The sequence below is a fragment of the Engystomops pustulosus genome, chromosome 7, assembly GCF_040894005.1.
Source record: "Engystomops pustulosus chromosome 7, aEngPut4.maternal, whole genome shotgun sequence".
NCBI classification, from domain to species: domain Eukaryota; kingdom Metazoa; phylum Chordata; class Amphibia; order Anura; family Leptodactylidae; genus Engystomops; species Engystomops pustulosus.
In genome coordinates, this window is record NC_092417.1 from 95,083,903 (window position 1) to 95,096,812 (window position 12,910).

General features: G+C 39.4%; 1 protein-coding gene across 1 annotated transcript in view; it reads right to left on the bottom strand.

The window, feature by feature from the left end:
• Positions 1 to 12,910, bottom strand: part of CDH13 (cadherin 13) — a 548,360-nt gene that overhangs the window by 238,599 nt on the left and 296,851 nt on the right. Inside the window, exon 5 of the mRNA XM_072117266.1 lies at positions 6,629 to 6,781. Within this exon, the coding sequence (XP_071973367.1) occupies positions 6,629 to 6,781 (153 nt within the window). The remainder of the gene's footprint in view (positions 1 to 6,628; positions 6,782 to 12,910) is intronic.

Below are 12,910 nucleotides of genomic sequence, written 5' to 3' on the forward strand. Positions count from 1 at the left end.
TAAGATGTAAGTCCCTAAAGAAAAAGAAAAGTGAAAATTCTTGTAAATATTATATAAGTAAATAGATATTACATTTTATGTATGTGGCATGAAGCCCATCAATCCTCTATAGGCAAAATATTATGGCGTTCACAATCTGGAATGGCAGCAGAACCTGCAGGCTACTGACACCTGTGATACATTAATGCATAAGGGGATCAATACAGACCTTCAGGCTACCTCAATAATCAATGCACAGTATTGAAAAGCCACAATGAACAGAATATGATGATAGATATTTCATATACAGCTCTTCCTGTACATATACAATATACATCTAGCCCCTTTTGTTTCAGTCTCAAGTATGTTTCCTTATGTAACCTCAGTGAGGTTATGTTATGCTACAGTGAATGGTAACTGGCACTAAATTAGCTGGAGAGTTAGAGGAGACAAGATTCTAGTCTAGTGCTAGAGGATAAATCTGTCATGGAGTGAGATTGTCTAATCATACATTCTTCTCCTTTTAATTACTTAGTTTACGCCAGAAAACTTGGTCAAAATTCTGTCGTGCTCTCATTATTTTTGGCGCAAAGCCACAGTTCTTTATCGGAGATCGAGCCCCCTTTATCGTAATTGCTGTAAAAGTCTCTGAAATGATCTAAAACCCTTAATAAATGTGGTACAGAATTCAGAACAGAATTCTGTCATAAACAGTTTATTGAATCTGTCCCTTGTTAATGTTTTCACCATGTTTGGTATATTATCTCCCATTTCTCCCACAATTCATTATAAATGGTAATGATTTAATCAACTGAGACTGTGCAGCAACATAGAATATAATATTACAAAGATTGATGGGTTTATCCTCTGCACCATTACCGACCACTTGGTCTTCTCTTAATGTAAAATACTGTATTTCAAGTAGCAAAGAAATTTAAGAGAGTAGCCTCCTTTGGGCAATCATATTTGCTTTAAAGGGTGTCCTGAACATAAGCTGATCAAAAAGTGTGTCCAGCCATATGTTATAAGTAATGAAGAACTCATGGCATGTTCTTTAATACTCTATAGCACCTCCGCAGAGAAAATGATGAATTACAAAGATTCAAATTAGTTCATGAACATTCTGGGTCTTCCAGAGTGAAATCAAGTCCTTGCTGCCTTCACTCAGCTCTGGATAACTGATGAGGCCTATGTCACCCCTTAAGCATTGCTTTTCTACCTAGGCAATGTTCTCTGGATATCATATATTGAAATTATTATGAAATGTCATGCTTAAACACATGCAGTACTCCTTCTTACCACATGGTATGAAATACAGTGGACACAAAAACCACAAAAAAAACTCTGACACAATATGATATAGAGCCTCCAGATGTCTCCCAAATTGATCCACAGAACAATTGCTTCTGCCTTTACTCACATGACCTTTAATGTGAATACAGTGTGCAGCACACCAGAGCGACATGCTCAGGAGACGTTTATGTGTTCTTCATAAAATGCAGAGTCCATATCGTTATACGGTATCTTTTAATGTACATAGTTCTGCTGTCTTGTCTGCCGTGTCTCATTCGGCTGATCTAAAGGATGACTACAAGACTAAATGAATTCTGTTTCTCTGTGTATTTATGCTTTAGCAGCTCATTATGTGCAAGCACCAGACTGGATATAACAATTCTGCATACAATTTAACATCACAAATCAGTAGAGAACTGTCTATGTGGTTTAGAGCCAGGGGTACAGATAACAGACATAACCAACATTAACCTTAACCTGATGTCCCCAGGAGAAGCATCAAAGAGAATCTTTGTGACTTTTAAAAGTTTTCGAAAGCAAACGAAAGTAGAATATTATACTGTAAGTTCTGGATGAAGCTTTCTCCATGTTCCAAAGTAGGGATCTGATGAGTTGTCATGGGGCAAACCAATGTTTTCTCATCATGCGATGCAGTCCAAAATAGTTTAACCATCCTTGATGAGAGTGACCAAAGGACAAAGCAGTCTGCATTGCAGGTGACCTACATGCATTTCACTGGGATATGTGTCCATCCATTTAAATGGACATATTGCCAAGCGTATCATACTGGACACAGGAAAAAGAGTTTGTTCTTTCTTTCCGTGTACGTATGGCTATGCCACACTCCATTCTGCTAAGTGACTGTATGCTAGCCCGGTTTACGGCCCCGGCCAGAGCTACATGTTTGTGTGAAAGAGGCTTTACATATAGAAATACACCAGTCATATGCATGTTGCACAGTGGAAACTATAGTAAAGATTCTACTTCGGACTCCTCTGAGCTTTCTTATCACAGTTCTACCCTGGATAAGTCTTTAGAGACCATTCCTACATCTTATAAAGGACTTCTATATGACCTCTCTCAGCACTCATTTATGTAACAACAGCACATTGTAGCAAATAAACTGTACTTAAACAGAGGCATTCCAGGCATCATTGTGGTAATTACAGACAATACCTTTCTCATTGTTGCCATGAAAATATAATTATATGTTATAATGCATTATGCTACGAAAAGCATACAACTTATACATCATATTCCATAGTACTCCCACAGCTCAACTTTAACTACTGGAAAATAAAACAGCAATGTAACAGTATGGACACTGGGATGTGAGACAATGAGAATGTATTTCTGTTTTTTTTTTTTGTTTGCTTTGCTTTTCAGCAGTGTTTTTCTCAGCATACAGGTCAAAACTAAAATATATTAACAAAATGGCTTCTGTATATAATAGACTTTGTAGGGTAGGGGATAATGGGCAATAAGATAACATAAGGAATGAAGTAAAGTCCTCTTAATGGGATGGTAGTAAAATCTGATTAATCATGCAGAATGATTGAAATTCTGATATCACCACCAAACTGACTACTCATCATAAGCTTGGGGCTGGACAGCTGAATTACATCATTCTGAGATTGGTGGCTGATGAGTGCAACCAGTCTATGTCCGAGTACTCATTTGGAACTATACAGTAGAAACTAGGAGAACACATTTCAGAAAATTTAGTGCCCAGCAAGAAGGGTTAGATTTTAATATCCATGCAGTAACCTTCAAAGACTCTCAGTTGGGCTCTACCATTAAGGATACACTACAACAGTACACTCACCGGCCACTTTATTAGGTACACCTGTCCAACTGCTCGTTAACACTTAATTTCTAATCAGCCAATCACATGGCGGCAACTCAGTGTATTTAGGCATGTAGACATGGTCAAGACAATCTCCTGCAGTTCAAACCGAGCATCAGTATGGGGAAGAAAGGTGATTTGAGTGCCTTTGAACGTGGCATGGTTGTTGGTGCCAGAAGGGCTGGTCTGAGTATTTCAGAAACTGCTGATCTACTGGGATTTTCACGCCCAACCATCTCTAAGGTTTACAGAGAATGGTACATCCAGTGAGCGGCAGTTCTGTGGGCAGAAATGCCTTGTTGATGCCAGAGGTCAGAGAAGAATGGACAGACTGGCTCGAGCTGATAGAAAGGCAACAGTGACTCAAATCGCCACCCGTTACAACCAAGGTAGGCAGAAGAGCATCTCTGAACACACAGTACGTCGAACTTTGAGGCAGATGGGCTACAGCAGCAGAAGACCACACCGGGTGCCACTCCTTTCAGTTAAGAACAGGAAACTGAGGCTACAATTTGCACAAGCTCATCGAAATTGGACAGAGAGTCTCGATTTTTGCTGCGACATTCGGATGGTAGGGTCAGAATTTGGCATCAACAACATGAAAGCATGGATCCATCCTGCCTTGTATCAACGGTTCAGGCTGGTGGTGGTGGTGTCATGGTGTGGGGATATTTTCTTGGCACTCTTTGGGCCCCTTGGTACCAATTGAGCATTGTTGAAATGCCACAGCCTACCTGAGTATTGTTGCTGACCATGTCCATTCCTTTATGACAACAATGTACCCAACATCTGATGGCTACTTTCAGCAGGATAATGCGCCATGTCATAAAGCTGGAATCATCTCAGACTGGTTTCTTGAACATGACAATGAGTTCACTGTGCTCAAATGGCCTCCACAGTCACCAGATCTCAATCCAATAGAGCATCTTTGGGATGTGGTGGAACGGGAGATTCGCATCATGGATGTGCAGCCGACAAATCTGCGGCAACTGTGTGATGCCATCATGTCAATATGGACCAAAATCTCTGAGGAATGCTTCCAGCACCTTGTTGAATTTATGCCATGAAGAATTGAGGCAGTTCTGAAGGCAAAAGGGGGTCCAACCCGTTACTAGCATGGTGTACCTAATAAAGTGGCCAGTGAGTGTAGATTCCCTATACAGTACATTTAAAAATGCTGATACTGGGATCTTGGTGAAACTTGCTCCACACATCATTTAGGGAATTAATTCAAGAACACAAACTCAATATGAAATCTGAAGGCCAGAAATATCAATCATCTGCAACCCCAAAGCAGGGCAGAAATGAGATACTCTTTCGCTATTAAGAGGTGTCACTTCCACAAAAGAAGGATATGGTCTTACTGCAAACTTGTACCTCAACATGTAACATCATTATATGCAATCTTTGGGGGACATGTATCATAGTTTTTTCTTTCTTTGGTGAATTTTTGAGAAATTTGGTGGCTAGTTTCTGCACCTTATGTATTATCATGTCTTTTTACTTGTGATACATGTTCAGTTTTTCCTATCCTGGCAGGCACACATTTTGGCTTCTTTTTGAGACTTTTTTGTTGCAAATTTTTCACATCCACATGGGCACAAGCCACGTGAGGGGGTTATATACATGAGTGGACACAAGCCATGTGAGGGGGTTATATGCAGGAGAGGACACAAGCCATGTGAGGGGATTATATACAGGAGTGGACACAAGCCATGTGAGGGGATTATATACAGGAGAGGTCACAAGCCATGTGCGAGGGTTATATACAGGAGTGGACACAAGCCATGTGAGGGGTTATATACAGGAGAGGATACAAGCCATGTGAGGGGGTTATATACAGGAGAGGATACAACCCATGTGAGGGGGTTATATACAGGAGAGGACATAAGCCATGTGAGGGGGTTATATACAGGAGAGGATACAAGTCATGTGAGGGGGTTATATACAGGAGAGGATACAAGCCATGTGAGGGGATTATATACAGGAGTGGACACAAGCCACGTGAGGGGGTAGTATGCAGGAGTGGACACAAGCCACGTAAGGGGGTTATATACAGGAGTGGACACAAGCCATGTGAGGGGGTTATATGCAGGAGTGGACACAAGCCACGTAAGGGGGTTATATACAGGAGTGGATACAAGCCATGTGAGGGGGTTAAATGCAGGAGTGGACACAAGCCATGTGAGGGGTTATATACAGGAGAGGATACAAGCCATGTGAGGGGTTATATACAGGAGTGGACACAAGCCACATGAGGGGGTTATATACAGTAGAGGACACAAGCCATGTGAGGGGGTTATATACAGGAAAGGATACAAGCCACGTGAGGGGGTTATATACAGGAGTGGACACAAGCCATGTGAGGGGGTTATATACAGGAGTGGACACAAGCCATGTGAGGGGGTTTTATGCAGGAGTGGAGACATTTTGGATCTGAGGCCGTGTCTTGCATTTTTAAGCTCTCTAGTCACACCCCAAAGAAATGACGACATATGAGGCCGCGGTCACACGTGGTGTTAAGGGTCCGGTCACACGTTACATTTTAGTTGCATTTTAATTTCGTTTTGAAAGACATTACAATAACTGAGGAGAAGTGATTTGCCGAATTACATTACTATATATCAAATGTCCTTGTTATGCACTCCGTATTATCGGTTGGTGCTTCTGGAAGGGATGCTACCCCATTACATGTATAAAGAATATCCAGGTACACAAAATTTAAGTTGAAGTTAATGAACAAAGTTTTATTGCAGTACTCCAAAGTATAATGTTCCGGCTAAAATAAGCCTTTGTCAAATATGTCTACTGCTGTAAGAGGATGTGGATGGCGCTCTAATAACAATACTGTTAACATTTGCATTTACAAAACGCACATGTTAACACATTGTTAACACATACGGTAACGCTGTGTGTTTTGTAAATGCAAATGTTAACAGTAATGTAATAAGGCAAATCACTTCTCCTCAGCTGTTGTAATGCATTTCAAAACTCAACCAAAATGCCACGTGTGACCTCCTTTAAAAAGAAAAATGTAAATGCAAAAATGTATGAATTAAAAAAAACAGGTTAATGAGCAAAATTTTAAACATTTAAAGCATGTGAAATCATTCCAATTTACATGTTAAAACAGGGTCCATGAAAAAAAAAATCCTTTCTTTGCCCCTGCCCTGGACTAGGTGCAGATTTGCACCAACAAAGTCGTAAAAAGCAGTGATACATAAGTGAAAAGTCGCACAGACCATCTGTAAAATAAGGCACATAATAAGGACACATAAGGCACTGCACAAGGTGCAGACAAAGGTGTACTTGAAAAACAATAGCAAAAGTTGCAGTGGAAAGTTGCAAAAACTGCAAAAATTAGACAATTTAACTAGTAGAAATAAAGATACATGTCCTCAAAAATGTTGAGGAGGCTAATTTACCATTCTCTCTACTCAAGTTCCTTTTCCAGTAGATATATAGCCTGGTTCATTTTCTATAAAGCTGGTGGAAGAGATGAAAACATACCTGATAAGAAGGAATGGCCTCCCTGTCAAGCGCTTTGGTGACCAGGACTTCCCCTGTATTTTCATTTATCCTGAAAGTTCCTTTTGGTTCCTCATCTACACCTTTTCCATATAGGCGGAACTTGGACCCCTGTATCCTGTCACTCACCACAACCTGTAAGGAAAAATTCAGAGGTCAGATTGAAGGGCACCACAAAGCACTAATGAATGATATTGTATATTAATGATTGGTAGCATCATTGATTGCAGTGTAGGACAAAATATTTCACAGCTATTTACATAAGAAGAATACTATGGGCCAGGTTTACCAGGACTTGTATACTTGAAATCTGTCGTACAAGCCCTGAAATAGGCTTGGCCTAGGAATTGTGGCTATTACCCCTCTATACCAACTCCTTGCCAAGTGACTGTAAAGGGGCAGAGGGCACTAGTTATGGCCTGCGCAATAGCCAGTTCACATGTAGATTATGGCACTACTCTACACCTCCCTGGGCCCTACTATGCAGCACAGCCAATGTTAGGATTTATCAGGTGACCAAAGCCTCCTAATAAATCTGGTGCGGCAGGGGGTGGCTGTAGATTATATCATATGCTGACGTACTAATATGTTTAGTCAAGAAGGTTGTCTATTCAAGGAATCTGATAACTCTTGGCTCACAGAAGAGTTTAGTCAACTGGTTGACTACAACCATATCTGATATCATAATGACAATCAAACAGTGTAGTTACACCGTGCTCCAAATGTAAAGTGATGTTTGAAAGACAATGGAGAGGAATGCTGTTCCTCAGTGAGATAATCAGAAGTACAGCAATTGTCCTTTTTTTTACGTGTCGCTTCAAAGTTGCTGCGAGTTCTGGTTCAAAGGCACCGAGTCCTTAGAGGTACAAATAATAACATAGGGTCTAGAAATACCATAATAACCTTCGCGCTTCTTAATGTCATATAGAAAGTGGGTAGTAACAAGCACATACATATGTATACAATTAGACATTTTTTTCACATATATATTGACAACGGACAATGCGTTTCGGGGATGTATTACCCCCTTCATCAGGTCCAATAAATAGTTCTGTAACAATGAGAAGATACAGTCAAAAAACAATCCATACATAAAATGAATTATGACACTGAATACAATGTTGGATGTAGTCATATATACATAATATGCAATCAGGGAGACAAAGTATAATTGCATATTATGTATATATGACTACATCCAACATTGTATTCAGTGTCATAATTCATTTTATGTATGGATTGTTTTTTTGACTGTATCTTCTCATTGTTACAGAACTATTTATTGGACCTGACGAAGGAGGTAATACATCCCCGAAATGCGTTGTATTGAACAAGAAATCTTCTCTAACATTCTTAGAACTCTCAAAACTCTGAATCTCATGCTGAATTTCGTGTGACTCCATTTGTAATAATTGGCCCCAATCTCTTATGTTTAGCAATAGCACTTTCCATAAATGAGCCCTTCTTGTTCGGGTAGCTGCTTGCTGTTTGCCGCAACGGTTGTACCCCATAACTTCTTCATCCATGTCACAACCTCCTGCAGCATGTAAATGATCTAATAATACTAATGTACGGCGTGGGGGGAGCTGTAGCAATGACTGACATTAGGTCTTCTTTTCAGGCAAGGCAAGGTCTTCAATTTCAAAACTCTAAAAATTGTAGTAGGTCTTATTTTCAGGGAGTGTCTTGTTTTCAGGGAAACAGGGTGTGTATATATATATATATATATATATATATATATTTTATTTTTATTTTATTTTTTTTACTGTATATACATATATATTGACACTGACTGCAGCACTGTGTGATAAATATTACACATGTCAATCTAATTTGACTACAAAAGGAGTTTTCAAGGACCATGATGAACAGAGTAGCACAGATGGAAGATGTACATAATAAAGTCATTCATTCCACACCAACTTACTGTATAGTTCTGATTCCTTCTTTGGTTTGTGGGACTCAACACAAAATTCAAAATATACAAAACTTCTTTTTGAAGTCTTAGTATAGTGAAAGGGCAAAGGCATAAATCGGGAAGAAAAAGATGCTTTACATGAAAGAGTCCTTCACAGCCTATTCAGAGATAACACACTGCATCCTATTTATAATATGCTAGCAAGTATGACAAAGGAGCAATGGTAGCAGCTGGAAGTAAGTGTCGCTTAAGAATTTACCTTGACGTCACTGAACCTTCCTCTTTTACCAAGCAAATTACCAAAAATAAGATTGCCAAGCATATAACATATACAACACAATGCTATCATGGAGAAAATGCTATAGATGTAGCTTAGTCTGTCAGTTATATGTGCATGGCTTCTGCACTTGGACAAGGAAATCACAAGATGAAAGCCAGCATGGCCAAAATGAGCATTCACAATTCTAATAGATATAAGAAAGAACCAGCAAGCTTATGGTCAGTCCGATAGCTAACAACTTGACATAGCCCCTACAATACCAGGTGTAGTATTTTATTATTTTTATTTGGTTACTGTACAGTCCAATGTAAATAATATACTTTGCAGAATGCAGATCATCACAACTATCTCTGTGCAGTTACATAAAAAGGGAGCAGTGGATTCCCAGCTACGGAGACTGGTGGTCCTCAATAAATGTACCAGTAAGATTGTACGGATAAACATAGTACTGCATTCAAGAACCATGTGGTAGTTCACTTGCCGCCAGGCTACATGCCCTTGGGGACGCATGTGGCCACGGATGGTAACTTCTTCCCTGAATAATGGACTTTTCTTCCCAGCTGTTTGTATTTAAAATCACCAGGCAAAATGATCTGTTTACATCACCCCAGAGAAGGACGATGAAAGTTGTTGCCAAGTTCTTCATTCCTGTGGCTGATGCATATGTTGTCGACGGTTTTATCAGTCTGACGGTAAAGCTGCTACTAGACACAACTAAGCCAAATATATATAAGTGACATCAAAGCTCAGCATGCAGAATTTATAGAATCATTTATAGAAACACAAGAGTTTACTTTGGAACCATTGAAGTAATAGGGAATGATAGCACATATATAAAGAGACATCATAAAAGTATGTGCCAGCTGACTAAAATAATCTTAGTTCACCCGCTTTAGAATTCAAATATGCTTATGTAGATATGTCCACTTTGTACTTTAGCTCTAAGCTATTTTGGTATTGAATAGGGCTGAGCTGCAATAAAAGAAAGAGCCATTGGTGATCCTATTTGCACACCAATGTTTGATTTTCATGGGTCTCAAACCATGGTCCAATTATCCATGATGTGCGGTCATGTTCTTTTCTCTCCCAATGTTAGTTTAGTTCAATTCTTTCCTCTCATTTATTTAGTGTTTTTTGCCTGGTACCAGTACTCCGCTCAATTCATCCCAGGTGTTTTTAAATTAGCAGGAAACTGAATATAGTGGCCGCCTGCTTCTTCTCAGCCAGTGTCTGAGACCACATGGAACAGTGATTATTCCAGACCTGGTCACACATGGTGAGCATTTAAGTCCTGTTCACATGGTGCGGTATTGCATGGCATCTGCTGCTTCTGTGGTGAGGTACTGGTGGGGCCCAGAGCAATGGGGGCTATGCCTGCCAGTATGGGTGCTGGGGGGGCAACTGGGTCTTGGTCCCTGCTGGTGCTGTGCTGCAGCGGTGGTGGATGCCATGTGATGCTGCACACAATAGCGCAGGGACCCACTACAAAAAGGTCACCGTGAAGTGATTCATCGGCTTATGCAATTTCATCAAAGAAAGAACCTCCAGTTTGTTCTGTAAATGTAGCCTAGCAGCAATAGATCATTGTATAATGTGTGGATGTGCGATCCAATTCTTTTCTCTCCCAATGTTGGTACAAATGTCAAAATATCTTTATATGTAAGTCAAGAATAGTGCTGTTTTCAGTCAAAGAAAACATAAAATAGATCTCAGCTCACTGACTCCTAGGGAATGATCATCATCTTACAGCATGAGAAGCAAGTCTCTACTGTGGACAATTGAACAGTTTAAAGGAAGGAAAAGCAATCTGACACTCCAGCAATGACATATAAAATTCTACTTCTTTATTTGTATACTCCAAGCTTTAAAAATATCTTCACCAACACAGTTACGACCCAATTCAGTATAAGATTCTAGTAACTTCTAGCCAAGTTAAAAAGACTGACCCTTCTTTAGTAACCTGTGGCTTCCCCTTCAAGTGCATCTTCCTGAACAGATCTTATCAAGTTACACAACAAAGTGGAATCCAAAATAAAGTCATCTCTTGTGGAGGATGTATCTTCCTCTACTACCTCAGACTGAGTGACCACAGAGCTTCTAGGATGCTATTTTGCTTTTCATCTCTTGTAGGAGAATAATAGTAACACTGCCAGTGCCTTGCCCCTTCCTTTCTTGCTTGCTGACACTACAGTTATTAAAATGGTAGTAGGACATGACCAATGGTAGATGCTATATTGCTAGTTATGCAATATTTGTCCACTGTCATGAGATTCATTTAAGCCATTTAAGCATTTTGATGGGCTATGCATTTGTATAGAGCTATTAGTATCCTTAATAACGATGAGACTTGAACCATGAATCTTTGGAACTACTAACCAGACTCTATGGGGCTCATTTACTAAGGGTCAGTCAGATGCATTTTCGTTGCGTTTGCCAACAATTTCTGTTCTGCGCCAAATTGCCCTGGGATTTTGGCACACACGGCTTGCACACAACAGAAATGGGGGGGGAGGGGGGCCTTCGGACAACCCGACGGATTCGGACAACGTGCAGGATTTAACATTTTGAATTGTGTCGCAAGACATGCACTTACAAGCACCGGGAAGAAGGTGAACTCCGGCAGACCTCGACACAGAAGCAACGGGCTTGATGAACGCACGAGCTTGATGAATCGGGGCAGACCCAAATCCTCATCTGACAACGCACCGCGGGATTGCGACTGGACCCAGTAAGTAAATCTGCTCTTATATGTATTATACATTAGGTTTTGGCACTTAGCACTGACGCTTCTAGATCTAAATGAGGATTCCAGGATTAGAAAATAAAGTCCTATTTTTGTTAAAAACAGTGTTGTTGCTGTCCACATGGCTGGTAATGTGGTAATGCATCTATGAATTTGAATGGAGTTGAGGATCTAATGCCAGAGCTGGCCTATGCAGGGTAAGTTTAAAAACAAAAACATCAGGGATATTGATACACTTCCCAGTATAGATTTTTAGTAACTAAAAATAATTAGAAATATAAGTATAGAGTGTCTAAATAATAGAATGTCTAAAATAAATAATTTACATAATGAGGAATATACGGTAATCATAATTATAAAATCATACGTTATATAGAAAATAGTGTTAAGGAGAAATGTGTTGATCCTAAAATGTATAGCAATCAAATCAGTGGATATTGAAAGTTTACTCTTTTTTTTTCTCAAAATAGAATCATTAGGTTATTCTGGTAAAGAATATATATATATATATATATAATATTATATTATATATATATAAAATATCTACATTTCTGTTTTCTGTCAAGATGGGATGCATTTTTGATGTTACCAATTGGCTGCAATAAAACAAAGAGTGAAAAATGTAAAGGGTTCTGAATACTTTCTATATATACGCCATTTTTTATTATTGTTATTACCTATGTCCTCTAGCGATTGACCCGATAAAGACACCAATGCAGGTTTGGTCACATTGTTAAATTTATCTTGTTAATAATATTTGATGAAAATCTTTCATCTCATTTATACTTCAGGAACAATGCAGCACTCCAAAATTCAAGTGAAAAAGCAGGGTCTCTTTATTCCATTTTGCGACGTTTCTGTGGCACAGCACCTTTTTCAAGCATTGCTTGATACATCGCAACATGGAATAAAGACACTCTGCTTTTTCATTTGAATTTTGGATTGCTGCTTTGTTCCTGAAGTATGTATTGTAAACTGCATTACCAATTGTCTGATGGATTTGCACCCACATTTTCCTTACTTATCATCTAATTTATTCATCTCCACTGGGTACAGCACCCAAATCCTTGATCTTTTTGTCTATAAAATGACCCTATATATGCATTTCCCTAAAAGGTGGCCTAAGGACAAGAGTGGTACAATTCCAAACAACCCTTTTCAGTGGCAGTGACAACTACCTTATATACTCGAGTATAAGCCTAGTTTTTCAGCACAAAAAAATGTGCTGAAAACCCAAACTCGGCTTATACTCGAGTAAAAAATATATAGGTTTTAACAGGTTTTTGTGGTAAAATTAGGGGCCTCGGCTTATACTTGGGTCGG